Source organism: Miniopterus natalensis, chromosome 9 (genome assembly GCF_054644295.1).
Source record: "Miniopterus natalensis isolate mMinNat1 chromosome 9, mMinNat1.hap1, whole genome shotgun sequence".
Lineage (NCBI taxonomy): Eukaryota > Metazoa > Chordata > Mammalia > Chiroptera > Miniopteridae > Miniopterus > Miniopterus natalensis.
The window spans coordinates 54128098-54146844 of NC_142089.1; the positions used below are offsets into that span (position 1 = coordinate 54128098).

The following is an 18747-nucleotide window of genomic DNA, read 5'->3' on the forward strand; positions in this document are numbered from 1 at the left end:
CTTTTGAGACCTGAGTGTCCTTTGAATAAATAAGCTCTCAGGCCACTGTCTGAGAGGGATCACTACTATGTGATCCCTTGTCAACTACATCCATCCCCTTTCAGAGCCTCCTGCCTTGGCACGTAGGGGGGAAGACTGTGGAAAGCAAGTTCTTGGTATCTCTTCTACGCCATCTCAAAAATAAAGACCTTATCCCAAAGCTTCTTATTGGAGGTGCTTATTTTGATCATCTCAGGTGAGCTGGCCCTGGGACAACATGTTTTCAAATGTCAGTTGGCATTTAATAGCTTAAAATTGTACATTTAAAACCTCACAGAAATTATAATTGCATCTTAGCTTATACTTGAAACAATATTAAGTACACCAAGATATGGGGTTATCTTTAGAAAGTATGTAATTATGCCATTATTAAAAATTAATATTCAGAATACATTCCTTTATTGTATTAATACATACGTAACTACACAATGCAAAACAATGATATATATTATTTAAAATCATGTATTTGGCTCATAATTAATGTAGACTTATTACAAAATCAACTGGATGGTGGCTATAGACACACAAAGAATGATTCTGGAGTCTTTTGTATATCTGTAAAAAAAATTCTAAAAACCAATATAACTTAAATAGAAATTAAACCAGAGCTAAGTGAAAATTATCCAGCAAAAAATGCTAACATCTATCTTGTTTTAAGTTTCAATTGGATAATAAGTTATGTTTTAAACTCTTTACATAAAAATTCTAATACTACCACACATAAATCATAAGTAGAACAGATAGTATATTTTTAACCTAATCACTTTTTAGGCTCACAGTAAAAACCTATTGCTTATAGAAAATAAATTCAACAATTTATCCAAACATTGTTACATACGAAGTTTTAAGAAACTGTAAATAATTCTTAATACTATCGTTTTGATTCTCCGTCTTTTCAAGACTATGTTGTATTTCTTTCAAACATACTTCCTGATGTTGTGCTTTCTAAATAAAAAAAGAAATAAAGATAATCAATAATGACATTCATACCAAAAGTCATAATATAACATTTATATATACAATAATTGACATGATTTTTAATTTTTTAAAAGAAAGAGTCCTAACATCTGATGTGTTTATTAATAACTTATCTTAGAGCTCCCTTTTCTTTAAAATCCAGAATAACTAAAGCACATACATACATGGTTGATATTTACTGTGATATACTTCATGGTAATACACATTCATTAGCCCCAAACTATTACATATTTAACATGATTAACTTAATAAATGGGTTTTATTTAAAACTGTCACTATTAATTTCTCTTGCATCTAACATGACATTTTAACACTAGTTTTTGCCATTTTCTCTCCCTAAAAATTCATATTTTGTATAATTAAAAGGAATTTTACTGTCTTAAAAATGGACAGAATTCTAGTTTTGATAATATAAACATTTTATTTTTAGAATCCTTCATAAATAAAAAGAACTCTTTATTTGAAGAAAAAAATTTTAAACCTAACATATTTTTTAAAATATTCAGTTGCATATAAACTTTGCTGTAGATCTGTTCACTAAAAATATTTTGGATAGACAGGCAGCAAATATAATTTCGTTTCCAACTAAAATGTAGGCACCTTCAGAAGAAAAATATTTTATCTCCCTCCCATCACGTGTTCAATAATACTTGATACCTTTTGAAACTGAACAATGCTCAATGTCCCTCAGGTGGAACAGGTGGTATAAAGAAATGTGCTAGGCTGGGCTACACAAAGCCCCAGAATGAATATAGTGAATCTTTGTGAAACATCAATTTTACTCAACACTTTGAAGGAAAAAAATACTAATACAAATACACACATTGTTGGGTAGAATGCAAAATGTGCATCCATTTTTGGATACCACATTAGACTCCAAAGTCATTTCAGGCTTCAGGAAGGTTGGCCTAGGTTAAGCTGCTGAAGTCAGACCCTGAGTCTGCATCCACTCTGCCCCCAAATGGAACACTTGGGCAAAAAATCTGTAGAGGCCTGCTACGTGGGCAGGACACTGAGGCAGACACCAGGATACAATCAATTATGAGACAGGCTCTCAGTGCTTATGATTTAATTGGAGTTAAGTCATGTATACAAAAATAAATATTGAACTGCCCATTGAAAATCATTTTTCAGCAATGTCTAAATCTATGCTTAGAATTCTAGATTTTTACTGCTGTAAAAATGATCAGGTTTAATAGAACATCAAATATTAAACCTATTTATTTTGGCAGCTTTAGCCAAGTACTGGAAGCATTATAGCAAAACCCATCTCATCTTAGTGTACTTATTTTATTTTTTTGTAAGCTTTCACTATACAAAGAACATCACACATATTTACAATATCAGCAACCCTGATTGTGAGTAAAAAAAAAAAAATAGAAATACAGGGAAAGCCTATGCTAAATTGAAAGTGAAAAATGTTTTGTTCTGATTAAAATTGCCATGGAACTTTTGATGGCAATAAAATTAAACTAATATTGCATGCCAAAAAAATTATTTAACTTTGAACCTTCCAGGTTTTCAACTTTTTAGACACTTGGAAATGAAAAATTGTTTTCATGGAGTCTCCAGCTCCTGGAAAAAATAAAGTTTCATTATTTTATATGTCATTGTTAGGTAGACAGTTTTCAAGTGATTTAGTCATGACTAGTGCTGATTTTCATAGTATCTTTTGCCAGTTGGCTATTTCATGAACATTTAGGAAAAAACATCAGGAGACTAATTAAACACAGCCAATTTGGTAATCTCATTTCATGGTTGAGTGGACCAAAGAGCATCCATCTCATGCAGCTATAACAATACTAAGTATTTACTTAATGACAACTTATAACTTTCTAAAATGGAATATTCATTATTGAAGACAGGTACCAAAGTCTAACTCATAATTGTTTAAATTGTATTTATCTTAAAAAATGAAAAATTTATAACAGAAAGAAAATCAACAGATTATATCTGTAACTTTCATTAAGCAGTTGTCATGTAAAAGTAATAAGTAGAGAAAGGGCCCGATGAGACTTTAGGGGAAATGTAATAGAAGCTACCAAGGATGGGGATAATAATTCTTTGGCATAATCCTGACACTTTTAATTTTTGTGATTTATATTATTTGTTATTTGTAACAGTATCAGTAAAGTAATGGCCCTGATTTCCCTCACTTTGTACTTTAACTGTTTAAGTAAACTAACATGGTAAGAATATTAAATGCTAATTTATGAAAATACATAAGCCATACTAATACTTACACTGTTTATTTTGCAAACAAGTTGATTTTGTTCTTCATTTTTCTTTCTAAGCTCAGTTTCCAGATCTAATATTTTATTTTGTAAAGCCCTCTCTCTAGATGACATTTTCTCTATTTCTTCAGAAACCTGTAATTTTCATTAAAAGAATAAAGTAACTAAATGTACTTTCTTTAAAGTATAATTTAAAACCTTGCCCGGCCGGGCGTGGCTCAGCGGTTGAGCGTCGACCTAGGATCCAGGAGATTGGGGTTCGATTCCCGGTCAGGGCACATGCCCGGGTTGCGGGCTTGAGCAATGGCTCTCTCATCATTGACATTTCTATCTCTCTCTCTCCCTCTCCTTTCCTCTCTCTGAAATCAATAAAGATATATTTTAAAATAAATAAATAAATAAAACCTTGACATAGTTATACTTCTTTTTTCCAAACAGATATTAATTGGATGCTACATAATTTAATTAGAAAGTGTTTAAAGTTGTTCTACATTAAGGAAGCACATACAGTATAAGAATCTGCAAAATGGCCTGAGATATGAGGTGCATGCATTTGCACGGCTCTGTAACTTGGTAGGTTTTCTCCCCAATACTGTATTTTTATACCCTCTGAGACCAATTTCCATTTTAGAGTATTTATATTCACCATGGTGTCTAGAGTGGTGCTGGAATATAGAAAGTTCTCATTCATTGCTGATTATAGACTTGGATGGGTAGAACTGGGGGCAGGGCAGGTGATATGTACACTTCATACACACACACACGAGATTGATTTTTCATTCATTCACTTTCAAAGTGGTCTGAATTTGAGTTCCTACCTTTTTCTGACTGCTTATTTAATAGAAAGTCTGACTTAGCTATGTTCATACAAGGATTCAGATATGTGGGAGCCTATTTGCAAGAATGTTGGGTTGGAGCCACAACAATGAGAATGGAGGCAAGGACTAGTTAAGGAGCAAGGAGCTGGAGGGAAGGGCTGTCCTCTAATCTAGCTCCTATGGACTCAGTTCTAAGTTATTATAAAGTGATATACAGAAATGTCTTGCACACAAATTCTAAGGGTGATTGTAACTGATGACTGAGCCATACTGGAAGGATCTAAAGCTGTGGGAGAACATGTCCTTGACCGTGTCCCTCAGCGTGGACAATGGTGACAGTGCAGTGACAGCATGCCTCATGGACAGCATCTGGAGACAGCCCTACAGTCCACTGCAGCAAGAGAGAAAGGAAAAGGCACACACATCTCTAGGGACTCTGAACACTTAAGCAGGAATCTGAAAGTATCCAGCATTTCCAAAGTCCACTTAGGCTGAACCCAAGATAAAGTCGCTTCTTATTTTCCTCCCAAAGATTGAAGGCACTGAAAAATCTGGATTACAATTCTACCACTGGCGGTACATTTTACTACTTACCTTTTATTCAATGATGTGTCCTTCAATATCAATTTAAATTGGTTTCCCAGAGTTAAAAAAAAAAATTATATGGCACTTGTGATATAGAGCCACATATCAGGGATATCAGACTTTACCTGACTCTTGCGGAGCTGCCATTAACAGGCTTTGGAAGACCATGGGTGGAATAGAGTTCAGAGGGAATGATTCAGAATTTGGTGTTGAACATGTTAAGTTTGAGATGCCTCTGTTAACTGGAGATATCAAAGAAGCAGCAGAATATATGAGTCTAGATTTCAGGGGACAGAGAAGTCTGGGGTGGAGATAGATATCAGGCTATAGGGTACTCTTTTTTTAGCATCATTCAATCCTATGAGGCAACTCATCATCCCTATTTTATCAATTAAGAAACTGAAGTTTAGAGAAGTACCTTGTCCTGGGTCAAGGTATAATGTACCAGGGACAGAATTCAAATACAGTTCCTGCTGGACAACAAAGCCCAGCTCATGTTCTTTCAGGATTACATTTTCAAATCATTTCATACATTTACCTCTTCTCTGAGATCTTCCTAAATCATTTCTCCTCTCCCCCAGGTTGAACAACCTTGTACTCTCCCCCTGTTGCAGCGCCTACATGCTGGATGGCATTTGCTTGTCCACATGTTACCTCCCTCCTGGTCTAGGAGTGTCCTGAGAGCTGAGGCCAGGTCTTACTCATCTTTGCATCTCAGGACTAGCAGGGGCATACAGCGAGATATTTATTAAATGCTAACCAAATGGATTTAATTCTCGCGTGTATTTATGCAATGATATTTGCCAAAAGAAAAGAGAGTTGAGCTTTACAGCTCACTGGATCCTGATCAAAACCAAAATGTTTAATAATTTGCACATTTGCTTTGGTTTTATTTTATTAAAAAGGGGGGGATGGGAGTACTACTTCAAAGTGTTTTCCATCTCTGCCCCTTACCCTGCCACATCATCATTATCTGGTAAAGTAACTCTGGACAAGTAAGATATCTGTTTACCTCCAAAAGGCAAAAGTAGGTAAAAAACAAAAATGTAATTGCTCCCTTCACCCTGTCATCAAGATAAAAACAATAACTGTAGGTTTGGCAAGATGAGATATTGTTTAAAAAGAGGACTCTTTGGTAAACTAATTAAAAAGTTTCTAAATAAAGGCCATCTGTACCTTCTGTCTTCCTTCTTCTAAAGCAGCTTCCAGCTGTCTAGCCAACGCTGTGTATTCTGCAGACTTCTCTTTAAACTTAAGATTGCTGTGCTTAAGACATTCTTCCTGGTTTTCCAGCTTCTTTTCAAGCTCTTTATTTTCTGCATCCATCTGTTCTAATTTTCTTTTTACAGAAAATATATATTTTAAAATTATAGTGTATAGAGAAAAATGTAACATGAATTTTAAATCAATTTAGAACTTACTGTTTTAGGTTTTCACACTTCAACTGAATAAGACAATTCTCCTCTTCCAGGGAAAGCTCTGTCAGAAGACTGTGATTTCCATCAAACTAAAGGAGAAAAAATTTTTTTCTCAGTTATTTTCTTTATAATCAATTTCTAAAGAAATCTATAAATCTTATTGCTAGAACAGCATAAAAAGGTATAAATATTATTATTACTCCTACACAGAGAGACACCAAGAAATATTACATTGTTAAAATGCAAGTTCTCAAATTTCTGGTTAAGTTTAAAAAAACAATGCTGCCTCATGGAAAATCATCTACTACAAATTTTTCTGAAAGATGGCAATTAAACCATTCTGAAAAAATGTTTCATTGCAAAAGGTCATTTATTTTATTATGTAAGTGTGAAGATTTTAAAAACTGTAGAATGCCTAGGGTTACTCTTATAGTTTTTTTGTTTCACCTAAATAGTGATTAATGATTGAATATCTGAAGTTGTAACTATGAGTAAAAAATATATTTGTGAAAAGCAAATTAATTTAACAAGGAAATCGACAAAAGATACATTTGCCTATGCCAAGACAGAATGTTCTTCCCATTGCTTCAAAACGCTGTATTGAAATTGTTTCAGAAGCTTTGAAATTAAAAGGAATTTTTCTCATAATTTCAATTAGTAACTTAGGTTATCTATGTAATTTGACATTTTCCTAGAAATCTCTTATCAGGAATTTAAATTCAGCAAAGTTTTGCTAAAATTGTTTTGCAAAAATGAAAAATACTTGCTACCATCCTTGGACATGCTTCTTTAAAAGAAGTACTTAATTAAAAAAATATATTTATTAAGTGCTCACTGTGTGCTAGGCATTGAATTAGAAGATGGCTATGTGGTGACTAACAGGGCATCCTTGACCCCTGCTCTAATGAAGTAAAAAATATATATGTCAAAAAAAATTGGAAATAATACAAATAAACTTGATGTACATTTTTAATTAAAATAAATTCTAATTTTAATGAGATAATTACAATAATTAATCTTATCTGGACATCAAAAAATAAATATGCAAACATAGCATTGCTCCTTTTCTTATGCTATTACCATGTCCTCAAATGTCTAAATATAGATTCCTACGAAAATAAACTAAACAAGTAATTCTAGTTACAAAATTTTTACCATAAAATACTAAAAGAATAGCTTGCAAAATAAAATTACTGTATCTACATAAAACTGGTATTATATCAACTGATTTAGACTGGAGTAAAATAAATCAACCCCTGACATGAGTGCCCTCAACTGGTGAAATCATTCCTAAGAGTTTCTTTAACACATCTAGCAAAAGTGAGAATGCCGGTTGGACCTGGCCCTGAAGCTCCCTAATGGTGTGTGCCTGGTCTGCACATTTCCCCTGGTAGTGCTGCAGACTCTCCTGACACTCCTGAAGCCTCCGTTCCGCCGCCGTCAAGGAATCGCGGACGCGCTCTAACTCCTTCAGATGAGACTCCATCTGGCCTCTCATCTGAGTTGTAGCATTAGGGAAATAAGTGTAAGATCACACATTCAGCATTGATGTTTTTACTCTCTTAAATACTAAATACACTTATAATATGATACACATTTTAGGTTAATGGTTTTAAACAAAAAGATTCCACCAAATAAATATGAATAAACATTAAGTTAGACTCTGCTAAGAACATATAACTCAAAAGTGGGCTAGACTTTAATTAGTTTTCAAAAAGTTTGTTGAATACATGAATATAGTAATATTAGCTTGGAGGGAGAATGTTTAACCTACTTTGGAAAAAAACTTTTGAATCCTGCCATTTATATTCCAGCATAGATATTACTGATAAAGTTGGTGTGGTAGTTTTCCACTATCCAGCCTTCAGTCTAAAGTAACTGTCACTTTCTGTCATTCAATCCTGTAACTCATATATTTCAATTAGAGCAGCCTTCTGCACTCATCTTAGTCCAAACTGGTGAGGTTTACTGTATATTATTTAAAGACAGCTAATATCATCAGTCCTCAGTAGACTATTTGATCATTAATGTTGTTACAAAGTAAATCTCTCTAATTTTCTCTACATTAATCTCTTTGGCTGCTGCAGTTCCTCACTGTAGCACTTCTGTAGAGATATGACAAGAAGCAACCCTAAGATATGCTTGTACTATTAAGAAAAAAATAACCATTTAGGATGTTCATAGGGAGGAAAAGTGAGAGCTACCTCCTTCCCAGACACAGGGACTACCTACTAAGCAACATCTGGCATTCTTAATCGCAAAAGATAAAACTAGAACAAATCACACCTCCCAAACATCTAAGAACCCATGAGAAAACCAGGAGACTTAAAACAGTGGAAAAGTAAAAGGAAAAAATTTCATTTAAAAATATGACTTTACTGATTTAATACCTCACAGTATCTGAAAAACGCAGGCTCCTGCTCTCTCTGCCTTTTGAACAGATTTTTAAAATAGGCTTTCATTTATAGTGCTTCCTAGCAAAAGAGAAGACATTTGCATTGGTATGTCTCATGGGAAAAATAGACCTCGAGGCACAAAATGATTTCTTCCCTAGTGTGCTAAAAATAGGAAAAGTAATTCTAAGAAAGTGATAAGTTGCCCATTTGATGGGTTATCTACTTCTGTCTAACCAGCAGAATGCCTGCTCTTGGCTGACCTCTTCACACTGGTACCTCATTTGAACTTCTTAGTCCCAAGACATGGAGAAAATCCAGAAACAGAGACTGTATTACACTCAGTTGGAACTGAACAGTAACACCCCATGACCTCCCCAGCCAGGAGCTAACATCCCACGGCTTTCACTGCTTCCTTACCAAAAACATGAAAAGACCCAAAAAGGGATGCGGTTTCATTTAAAAACTTAAAAATATTCACAAAAACATCATAACTTGCCAACATTGGCCTTCCTCTCATTCTGTTGCAATAGGGTGGAAAAAAAGGAAATGATGGATTTTTTTTTCTATGACATTATTTTTCTTCCAACAAAGCATTTGGCAGAGAATGTTTACTTTGCCTTTTTAGACACAAAAGATTTACTAACAGAAAAACAAGGTGAGATTAAAAATGGGAGGTATTCAAGTTGGCATACTTATGGTTGATGAAGCTCAGTGATAACCATTTTTTTTAGCTATGTAAGTCTGCTCTTTAGTAAAAAAAATGTTTATGCTATTTTCCAAATATTAAGGAAAAAGTGAAAAAACATTCATACAAACAAACACCATTTCAAGCCTGGAAGAAACATTATTTCCTCAGAAAACAAACTCCTACAGAGATTGAGAACAGATAATTCCTAGGTCTAAAGCAGAGAAAATGACCACAGTGAAAGATATTTGTATAATATTCATAGAGTCTAAAACAAAAATATTATTTTATTATTTAAAATGTCAACTTACCTTCTCTAATTTTTTATTTTTGTTTTTTGCTATTAGGTTATTTTCACTTAGCAAATTTTCACATCTGCTTTTCACCATTTCAGCTGCTGCTTGCAACTTCTGTATCTGAAAACAGAATATCAGAGTAACATGTATTACTTTATTATTAGGACCATAATATGAAACAAAAAGCTAAATATTTGAATTTTCAATGTAAAACAAATCATTATTTCCCTATTAACAGCTCAGTAGGTTTATCTAAAGTTACTCCTTCTTTAACTGTGGGAGGGAATCACTCAATGCTCTCCTCTAATCCACAAGCCATTTATGATTACCCGTCTTTTCCCATTGATACTTCTAGACTCTTTATCTGAGCTCTGAATATTAGAGAGATCTTCATTTGAGATCAATGCCACTTCAAAGAATTAGCCTCTGTTTCAAACTAGCTCCCATAACAATTATTTTACCCTCCAAATCAAAATCTGTTCAAAAAGTATCTGACTGAGCACTTTATGCAAGGCCCAGCACCTAGAATATGGCAATCTGCCTAAAATATAACTGAAAAGGGATTGAACCCAAATAAGCAGCTGGGGTGACGTCCTCATCATGTGACACCAACCACCATGGCCCCCATTCTTACCTCTGGCCTGGATGACTAACTGGATGTCTCAACTCTGTTTTCCCATCTAAACCACTGGGATATAGCCCCTTCCTATTTACCTACACTATGCCCCCCTTAAGCTTTTACCTTTAGTTCATTACTCTTTAATTCAAATGTTCTCATCCAATAAAATAAAACTTTTTATTGACCAGTTTGTTACCAGTCCATTAATGGACCTGCATAAACCCCACCTTTCTCATGAAGTTTTTCTTGAATTCTAGATTTCCAAAGCATAAGCTTTTCTATAAATTACCATTGGACATGTGCTCTATTCCATATATATTGTCATATGTTCTTTCCAGGTATTTCATGGGAGCAAGTCTGAATTATACTTTATTTATTGGGAAAAGGGAGTATTGGGCTTTAATGACCCTAGAGAGGAATCATTATTCTAAATCAATACCATTAAATATACAAGATGACAAACAAATATAAACAAGATTAACAAGATTATACATAAGGTTTACATTACATCTATGTAATTAATTTTAGGCCTACTTTTAGAATATCCAACACATACATAGGCAATGAATGTCTGAATCAGGAATCAGCAGAATCATCTATTTATAAAAATATTTGGGATCTTAAGAAACATTTGGGACAAGTCATGTTCTATCACAAATAACAGCTCCACCTTTCTTCAGTTCTATTTGTTTAGATCATAAACAAATGCAGGGTTTTCAACTATCTACGAAATTTAACAAACATTCAAATAAATGCAGTGGTCACCTGAGCTTTGTACACTTCAATGAGGGTTTTCTGTTGTTTTTCTACTTCTTGCAATTCTAAGAGCTCATTTTCAACGGAAACAACCTTGTCCTTCAAAGCAGCAAGTGTAGTCTAGCAAGGAATATATAAATAGATATTATAAATCATTAAAATTCAATTGTACTCCAATGCTATAGGATTTTAAAAACATAACTGGTTTATCAACAAAGTTAATAATTATTTTTGATTGCATATAATTACCATCTAAAAAATTGAGAAATTTCAAAAAGACTTATAAACAACTTTAAAAGACTTTTGCAAGACATATTTTTATAACTTTTATAATTTAGTGACCAAAAGAAAAAAAAAACGACTTGGAAAATAGACCAGGTTTCTAGATGGGAAGGCACATACCAGTTTTTTCCAAATAGGCAAAACTTTAATGCAATTTCAACCAAAAGTATAACAGTTGGGGGATTGGAAATATGACAATATTGTTTTAAATTCATATGAAAAAATAAATAGGAAAGACTAATGAAATTTTGAAAGAAATACTAAGTCTATAATCTCAGTACTTACCAGATATTAAAATGTATACAGAACTAAAATTAACATACTAATGTAAGAATATAGAGGTCAATTGAACAGAAAAAGAAAAGTGCACTAAAATTATATTTAGTATATGACAAAAGTTGGATTTTTAAATCAATGGAGAAAATATGTATCAGTAAATAATAGGAATACAATTGTTTAACTATTAGAAAAAAATAGATTTACCTCCACCCAACACTATTATTTATATTTATTAAAAATAAAAAACAGACCTGGCCAGTGTGACTCAGTTGGTAGGAGCATCAACCGGTACACTGAAAGGTAGTGGGTTCGATTACCAGTCAGAGAATATACCCAGGTTGCACGTTCATCCCCAGTTAGGGAGTGTGCAAGAAGCAACCAATTGATGTTTCTCTCTCTCTCTTCTTTCTTCTCTCAAATCAATAAAAACATATCCTCGGGTGAAGATAAAAAACAACAACACAGACACACACACACACACCAAAAGAAGCTAAAAAACTTTCACAGAAAATTTTATTGGATATGAGGATAGCAAAAACCCTACTAAGCATTAAACCAAAAGAAAGTATTAAGAACTGTAGGGATCTGAGATTTTAGCCTCTAAGTTTCCAAGTTATCTTAGCACAGCTTCAGCTGAAAGATACAAGACTCCTAGGTCAGAGATACAGGACTTTATTACTCCCAGCAATAGCAGTGGCCAGACATCAGCATTTGTGTTAGTTTCCTAAGCCCCAGTTCCTACAGGGTAACACAAAGAAGGTCAGATGACACCTGTACATGTAGTGAGATGCATTACAGAGGAGCAATGATGAGTTTAAGGAATTCAAATCTCTTATAACAGGTAGTCATCATGCCTATCCTTTGGTAGAAGGAAACATTGCTATCTTCCAAGCATTGCTCTCTCTCTCTCCAAACTGAATGCTTACTTCAGGGTCAAGGAAAGCAGCAAAGAGAAGAGCTAGGAAGTCAGTGTAATGACCAGATGATGGTGGCTTGAACCAGGATAAACGGCAGAGAAGTGGTCAAATTCTGGGTGTGTATATATATATATATATATATATATATATATATATATATATATATATATAGATTTGTTGACAGACTGGAAGCAGATGTGAGAGAAAGGAGTCAAGGATAACACCAAGTAATAGAAAGGATGATTGCCATTAACTGAGATGATGAAAGTGTAGGAGGAACTATTCTGAGGAATACAGAAGGTCTGTTTTGGACATGACTTTGAAATACCGATTAAATATCCTAGTGGAGATTTCAAGTAGGCAGAATATATGCATGGAATTCAGGGGAAAGGTCTAGGCTAGAGACATAAATTTGAAAGCCTCTAGGATATAGATGTTATTTAAAGGCCCAACACTGGATGAAATCACCTAACCACTCTGGAGAAATTTGTTTTATAATTGCCTAATATTGCCAGAAATATCTGTTTTAACCAAACCTCTCTTTCCAGGCACAATTCTGCAAATACTTCTGATCTGTGTAGAGCAGTAACAAATCCCAAATTTCAATCGAAATATATCTGAGTTACTCTCTTTGAAAGGTAACTTTAACACTGCGATAAAGGGTGGCATCCATTCGGGTGATGGAAGGATAGGGTCAGTTGAACTTGTGTTGAACTTCTGAGGAAATAATATGTCTTCAAATAGAAAGAAATAATAATAGACACTATATGTCGAAATGAGAGAATCTCTAGAAGCATAGACATGAAACTGTGAGCAGTGGTTTTCTCTAGGAGGTGGGACTTACTACTTTCTACATTTCTGTATTGTATGAATTTGTATAATGAAGCATGTATTGCTTTTATAATCAGAAAATGCAAGAAAAATATTTCTACTTTGAACAAAACTAAATTAAAAAAACAGTTATGAATGACTTTCACAAGCATGTATAATAAATACATACATACATACATACATACATAAATAAATAAATAAATAAATAAATAAATAAATAAATAAATAAATAAAATTGCCTAATATTGGAAAAAGCATAGGGACCCATTTATGGTTGGTAATTTAGAAATATAAAACACCAACATTAAAAATGGGCCTCCCTTTGACCATGCAATTCCACTTCTAGAAATTTATCCTGAGAAGATAGATATGCAAAAATACTCAAAGAAACTCTTATTTACAATAGAAAAAACCTAGAAGTAGTCCAAAATCCCCAAAATTATATATATGCTAAAGTAGTAACTTTAGTTATCCTTGTTGTGAGGTTACAGGTGATTTTTAAATTTTTTCCTTTTGTGCTTTTCTGTTTTTCCAACTTTCTGTAATAAATAAATAGAACTTTAAAACCCTCAGAATAAAGTTGTGTTATTTTTAATAGAGGAAGTCACTGGGCCTCAGAAGCACTATTCCCTAGCTTCTCTTTCATTTGAAAAAGAAGTTCAGGATAACTAGTACACTGCATTCCCTAGTTGCCCTTGCAACTACGTGGGGCCATCTACCTAAATAAGTAGAAAAGTCGAATGGTATGGAACTTTCACAAAGTCTCTCTAAAGGGGAAGAGATGGAAATAAAAAGGGGGGAATAATTCATCTTTTTCCTCCCCTTCCATCTTGTTGCTTGAAACTTTGCTACAATAGCTGGAGCTCCAGCAGCCATTTTAAGTCATGAGGACAAGCTTCACAACCTAGGAATGGCAGAGTAGAGAGCTAAAACAGAGGCTAGGTTATCTGATGCCCTATCAGCTCTGAACTGCCAATGCTGGCCTTGTTTTACATAAACAGATTTTTTTCTGTCCTCCAACAATAACATTGTGAAACTGAAAATTATGCCATCGCCTTTAGTCAAGTCTCATCTGGTCTGATTAAGAACTCAAATATCTTTTTTCTCAGAAAATATAAAAGCTTCTTCCTCATCTTTTCTCTGGTACACATACAAACCAATCACTCCTTGGATTTGATTAAGTTGGAAAATTCTTTCTGGTTATGAAGGAGCCAAGAACATACTTTCTGGTTTCAAACAGACCATGGCTGAGGTTATTATATCATATCGTAACCATGACACCTAGAAATAATCTTATTCATTAAAGTTAATGTAATTTTGGATGGTTCACTTAACTGCTAAAATTGGAGACTAAATAATTTATTTTAGGTTGAGAGAAAGAGGCAGTTATTTAACTTCTTAAATCTTATTTAACACTGCTGAAAACAATTTTAACATGTATCTTTGTATACAACTGTAAACTTAATACCTATATACAAATATGTGTGTGTGTGTATAGACATATAGATAAAGATTTTTAGAAGTTACTTATTATAATAACACTTTAATACTCTGAGAAACATAAAGGACAAAACAATATAAGAACATTATTCTAAACATACTGTTATTTCAAGTTATTTGTACTAAGTGGACTAAGTCATTATTACACAAAACACACACACAGTACCTTTAATTTTGTATTCTTGAGATTCAGAGTTTCACTTTCACATTCAATTGACTGAAGTTTTCTAAGAATCTCTTCACATGAATTTTTTCCATGGTCCTCCATTTTCTTCAGGTCTTCCAAAAGATTATTGATTTGCCTTTATAAAATAAATGTTATATTTTGTAAAAGTTATTGAAACTTTCATTCAAATAAAAAATTTTAAGTGTTTCTGAAATTATTTTGGTAGAGTGCACTGTTTCGAAAATTAATAGAACTCATAAAACAAGAAACATAGGAAACAGTCGTCTATATAAAGAAAGTTACTTCCTAAGTAACCTTGATTAGAAATAACTACCCACTGATAATGCCAATGAAAAATTACACAACATTCTCTTTGCTAGTCCATAAAACATCTAAACTACCATCCACAGATATGTCTGTCTGTTTCTCTCATTCACACACATACAATTTCAGAACAACGTTAAATGAAAGGATCAAGTGAGGCAATAATTAATCTTTAGAAGCAAATTTTATGTGCTAGTTTTCAATAATACTGAAGAGAATATATAGAAAAGACGACATTTAAAAGCAAATATGCAGGGTTTATTGTTAATCAATAATAAATTTCAGAGCATAAAATATATGTATTTTTACCACTGATTTTCTTTGTTATGCATTTTAGCATTTTAAAGAACAGTAATTTTTAGGATTTTGAAAGTATTTATGCTTTTATTATAGACTATTATACGTTCTTATACATTCTGTTTAGCAGAGAAATACTACTTCCATTTTTAGGACAAAGTTAGTGTTAACATTTACTACAAATAACTGATGACATATACTCAAATACCAAATATTAACTTACAAATTCAAAATTTTGAAATGTGACCACCAATGTACTTTTAATGGGTAATCATCTTTCTTGTATTTTTAGAGTAAGGAAAGTTATAGAACTCTAAATAGAAAGATATCCAATCATATAGAAAACATTTTTGCCACATGTAATCCAGAAGAACCAAAACAAACCACTCAAAGGAAAGAACTGAAAGCACTTCTTACTATACAGCAAAAAGATCTAAACGTTTTTCTTACTTTTTCATTGTTTCGACCTGAACTTCCAATTCGGTTTTTTCTATTACGATTTTCTCATAATGACTTTTCCAGGCATTGGAAGCTGAAATTGCTTCAGACAACTTGGCTTCCTAAAAAATACGTCAAGTACTCATCTTGTAATTTAATAACACTTTGGTTTTGTACAGGGCCCTAAACACAAATATGCTATAAACAAGGAAACATCCTATAAAGCAGGGAACTTTTGTTACAGGAAATTTCAGTGTACAACTCTGAATATAAGAATGTTTTAAAGTAAACTTTAATAGTATCTTTATGTTACTATTATTTTATATGTCCATAGTGGCAGTTCCAACTTAACATTTTAAAGATGTTGCTGTAACTATTTTCAAACAAGGTTTCCTAATTAAGATAATTCCCTTTCTATTTATGAACTTTTCACTTTGCATTCTATATACAGAAGATATTAACAAGCACATAAGCTTCAGAGGAGAAAGAAACCCTCTGGTGTACAGAGAAACTACCTGCAATTCCATAATTCCACAGATTTAATAATGCAGCCTTATTTTATAATGAAGCCAAGTTGTTTCGTAAAGGTCACCCCCACGGGCCTTCACACACTGTTACTATGTTTGAGATGAAAGTGGTACCAGGGGCTTATCCACTTTGAATGTGAGCTCCCAGAGGTAGAGATTTGTGTTTGTTTTGTTCATTGAATAGTGCCTGGCACACATCAGACTTTTAATAAAAGTCAACTGAATCTATTCTTTACAAATTCAGTGAGCTGTATAGCCATTGTGCCCCATCTACATTCTACAGAAAAATTAATTTACTGGAATGACAACAGTGCCAATAATCACTAATCAGAAGATTCAGGAGTACAGCAGTTCCTCCTTATTTGCAGGAGATCGGTTCCAAGACCCCGAGTAGAAGCCTGAAAACACAAATAGTACTAAGCCCTATATATACTGTGTTTTTTCCTATACATCCATACCTATGATCAAGTTTAATTTATAAAGCAGGCACAGTAAGAGATTAATAACAATAACTAATGATAACATAGAATTATAACAATGTACTGTAATAAAAGTTATGTGAATGTGATCTCTCTCTCAAAACATCTTATTGGACTATACTCACTCACCTTTCTCGTGATGATGTGAGATGTTAAAAGGCCTTATTAATTAGAGAACTTTCACCTTTTCACTTGAAGCACTTTACAGCTTCTCTTTGGCATATCTGAATTGCCAACATCACTACTCTTGCACTTTGGGGCCATTATTAAGTAAAATAAGGGTTACTTGAACACAAGCACTGAGATACCACGACAGTCAATCTGCTAACTGGGAGCTAAATAAGTGACTACAAGGCAGAGAGGGCATACAGTGGGGATTTGCTGGACAAAAGGATGATTCATACCCTGCAAGAGACAGAGCTGGACAGCACAAGATTTCAGAACGGTGTGCAATTTAAAATTTATGAATTGGCTATTTCTGGAATTTTCCATTTAATAATTACAGACCACAGTTGATTAAGAGTAACAAACTGTAGAAAGTGAATCCACAGATAAGAGGGGACTACTACAGTCATGGTAACAGTTAACACTTATTGGGTGCTTTCTCCTTTCCTTCCATCACTCATCCAGTCACTGAACAAATACTTACTGAGCATCTACTGTGCACAAGACATTTTTTGTTTATATTTTTACAGTTATAATTTTGCTATAATGAAGATGAGTATTCTGTTTTCAAATTCTATGTAAAAGGAATTTAATATGCACTATGAAGTGTACATTGGGTAATTATGTTATAATATAAATGAAGATATCTGGAAATTTTACCTATACAATAAACGCTATGAAGAAAATGTAAGACATGATGTGATTAACTGTTGTGGGACTACTTCAAAAGGAGTGGTCATGGAAGGTGCCTCTGAAGAGATGTCAATTTAAAGATACCTGAATGATTAAAAAAAGAACCAGCTAGTGTGAGCCAGAGAACATTACAGTCAAAGGCAACAGCAAACAAAACAGTGAAAACAAACAGACTCCACGCATTAGAGGGGTTGAAAGGAGGCTAATATTGTGAACTGTAGTTTGGCCACGCATTGTGTTTTGACATACATGTTCTCATCTGTTCCTCCCTACAATCCTATGATATAGGCAGTATTATTACCCATTGTTTTATAGAGGGGAAAAGTGAAGCTTAGAGAGGTTAAGTACCTTACCCAAAGTCACAAGGTTAACAAGCAGAGGAGCCTTCCTATGCTATAATCTGGGGCCTGGGTGATGCAACACTATTTAAATAGGAAAACCCAAGAATGCTAATAACTTGATTGGTTTTTATCACTCAAAAATATTTTCAGGCACTCAACTAGGTCCACAATCTTCTAGATTTTTAACCTAGTCCTCAATTCTTTTATCTAGTTAAATTCTTCTGAATGTAGGTAGGTTAAATATTAGTCTTAAAATGTTAACACTTGAGCTTGTAAAATATTAAGTTGTTTTGTTTACATAAGCATTTGTGCAAGTCTGTTTTCACTTCTAAAAACCTCTAGTAATTCTGTAAGTCTTAACATAAGGTACTAAGAGGTGGGATACAGTGAGACACTAAAAAGTAAATATTTTATTAATTGGTATTTGAATAAATATATTAATTTGTTAAAAACAACAAAGCACTAAGTCCATTTTCAACTTTGTACTACACACAAAGATAACTTTCACATGGAGTGTTTACGTCAGAGAATGGTTTTAAATGCATCACAGAGTTTAAATGAATTACTGAATAAAGTCATATGGTCTAATATCATAAATCAGCATTTCCCAACCTGGTGTTCCTCAGAACCAGTTCCAAGAGTTGCTTTGTGGGTAAAAGAAGACTTGTGTGGTTAAGTAAGCGG

General features: G+C 33.5%; 1 protein-coding gene across 3 annotated transcripts in view; it reads right to left on the reverse strand.

The window, feature by feature from the left end:
- Nucleotides 1-415: 415 nt before the first annotated feature.
- The window catches only part of ODF2L (outer dense fiber of sperm tails 2 like), a 34057-nt gene continuing 15725 nt past the window's right edge, over nt 416-18747 (reverse strand). The window contains exons 9-16 of one of the 3 annotated variants that reach the window (XM_016220647.2): nt 15871-15980; nt 14800-14935; nt 10834-10944; nt 9465-9569; nt 6076-6161; nt 5831-5993; nt 3261-3386; nt 416-984 (exon numbers count right to left, since the gene is read on the reverse strand). In XM_016220647.2, coding sequence (XP_016076133.2) covers nt 856-984; nt 3261-3386; nt 5831-5993; nt 6076-6161; nt 9465-9569; nt 10834-10944; nt 14800-14935; nt 15871-15980 — 966 coding nt within the window. In that variant the 3' untranslated portion in view covers nt 416-855. Of the gene's footprint in view, nt 985-3260; nt 3387-3640; nt 4932-5830; nt 5994-6075; nt 6162-9464; nt 9570-10833; nt 10945-14799; nt 14936-15870; nt 15981-18747 lie in introns of those variants that run through there. The other 2 variants (XM_016220648.2, XM_016220649.2) reach the window with 2 other exon arrangements.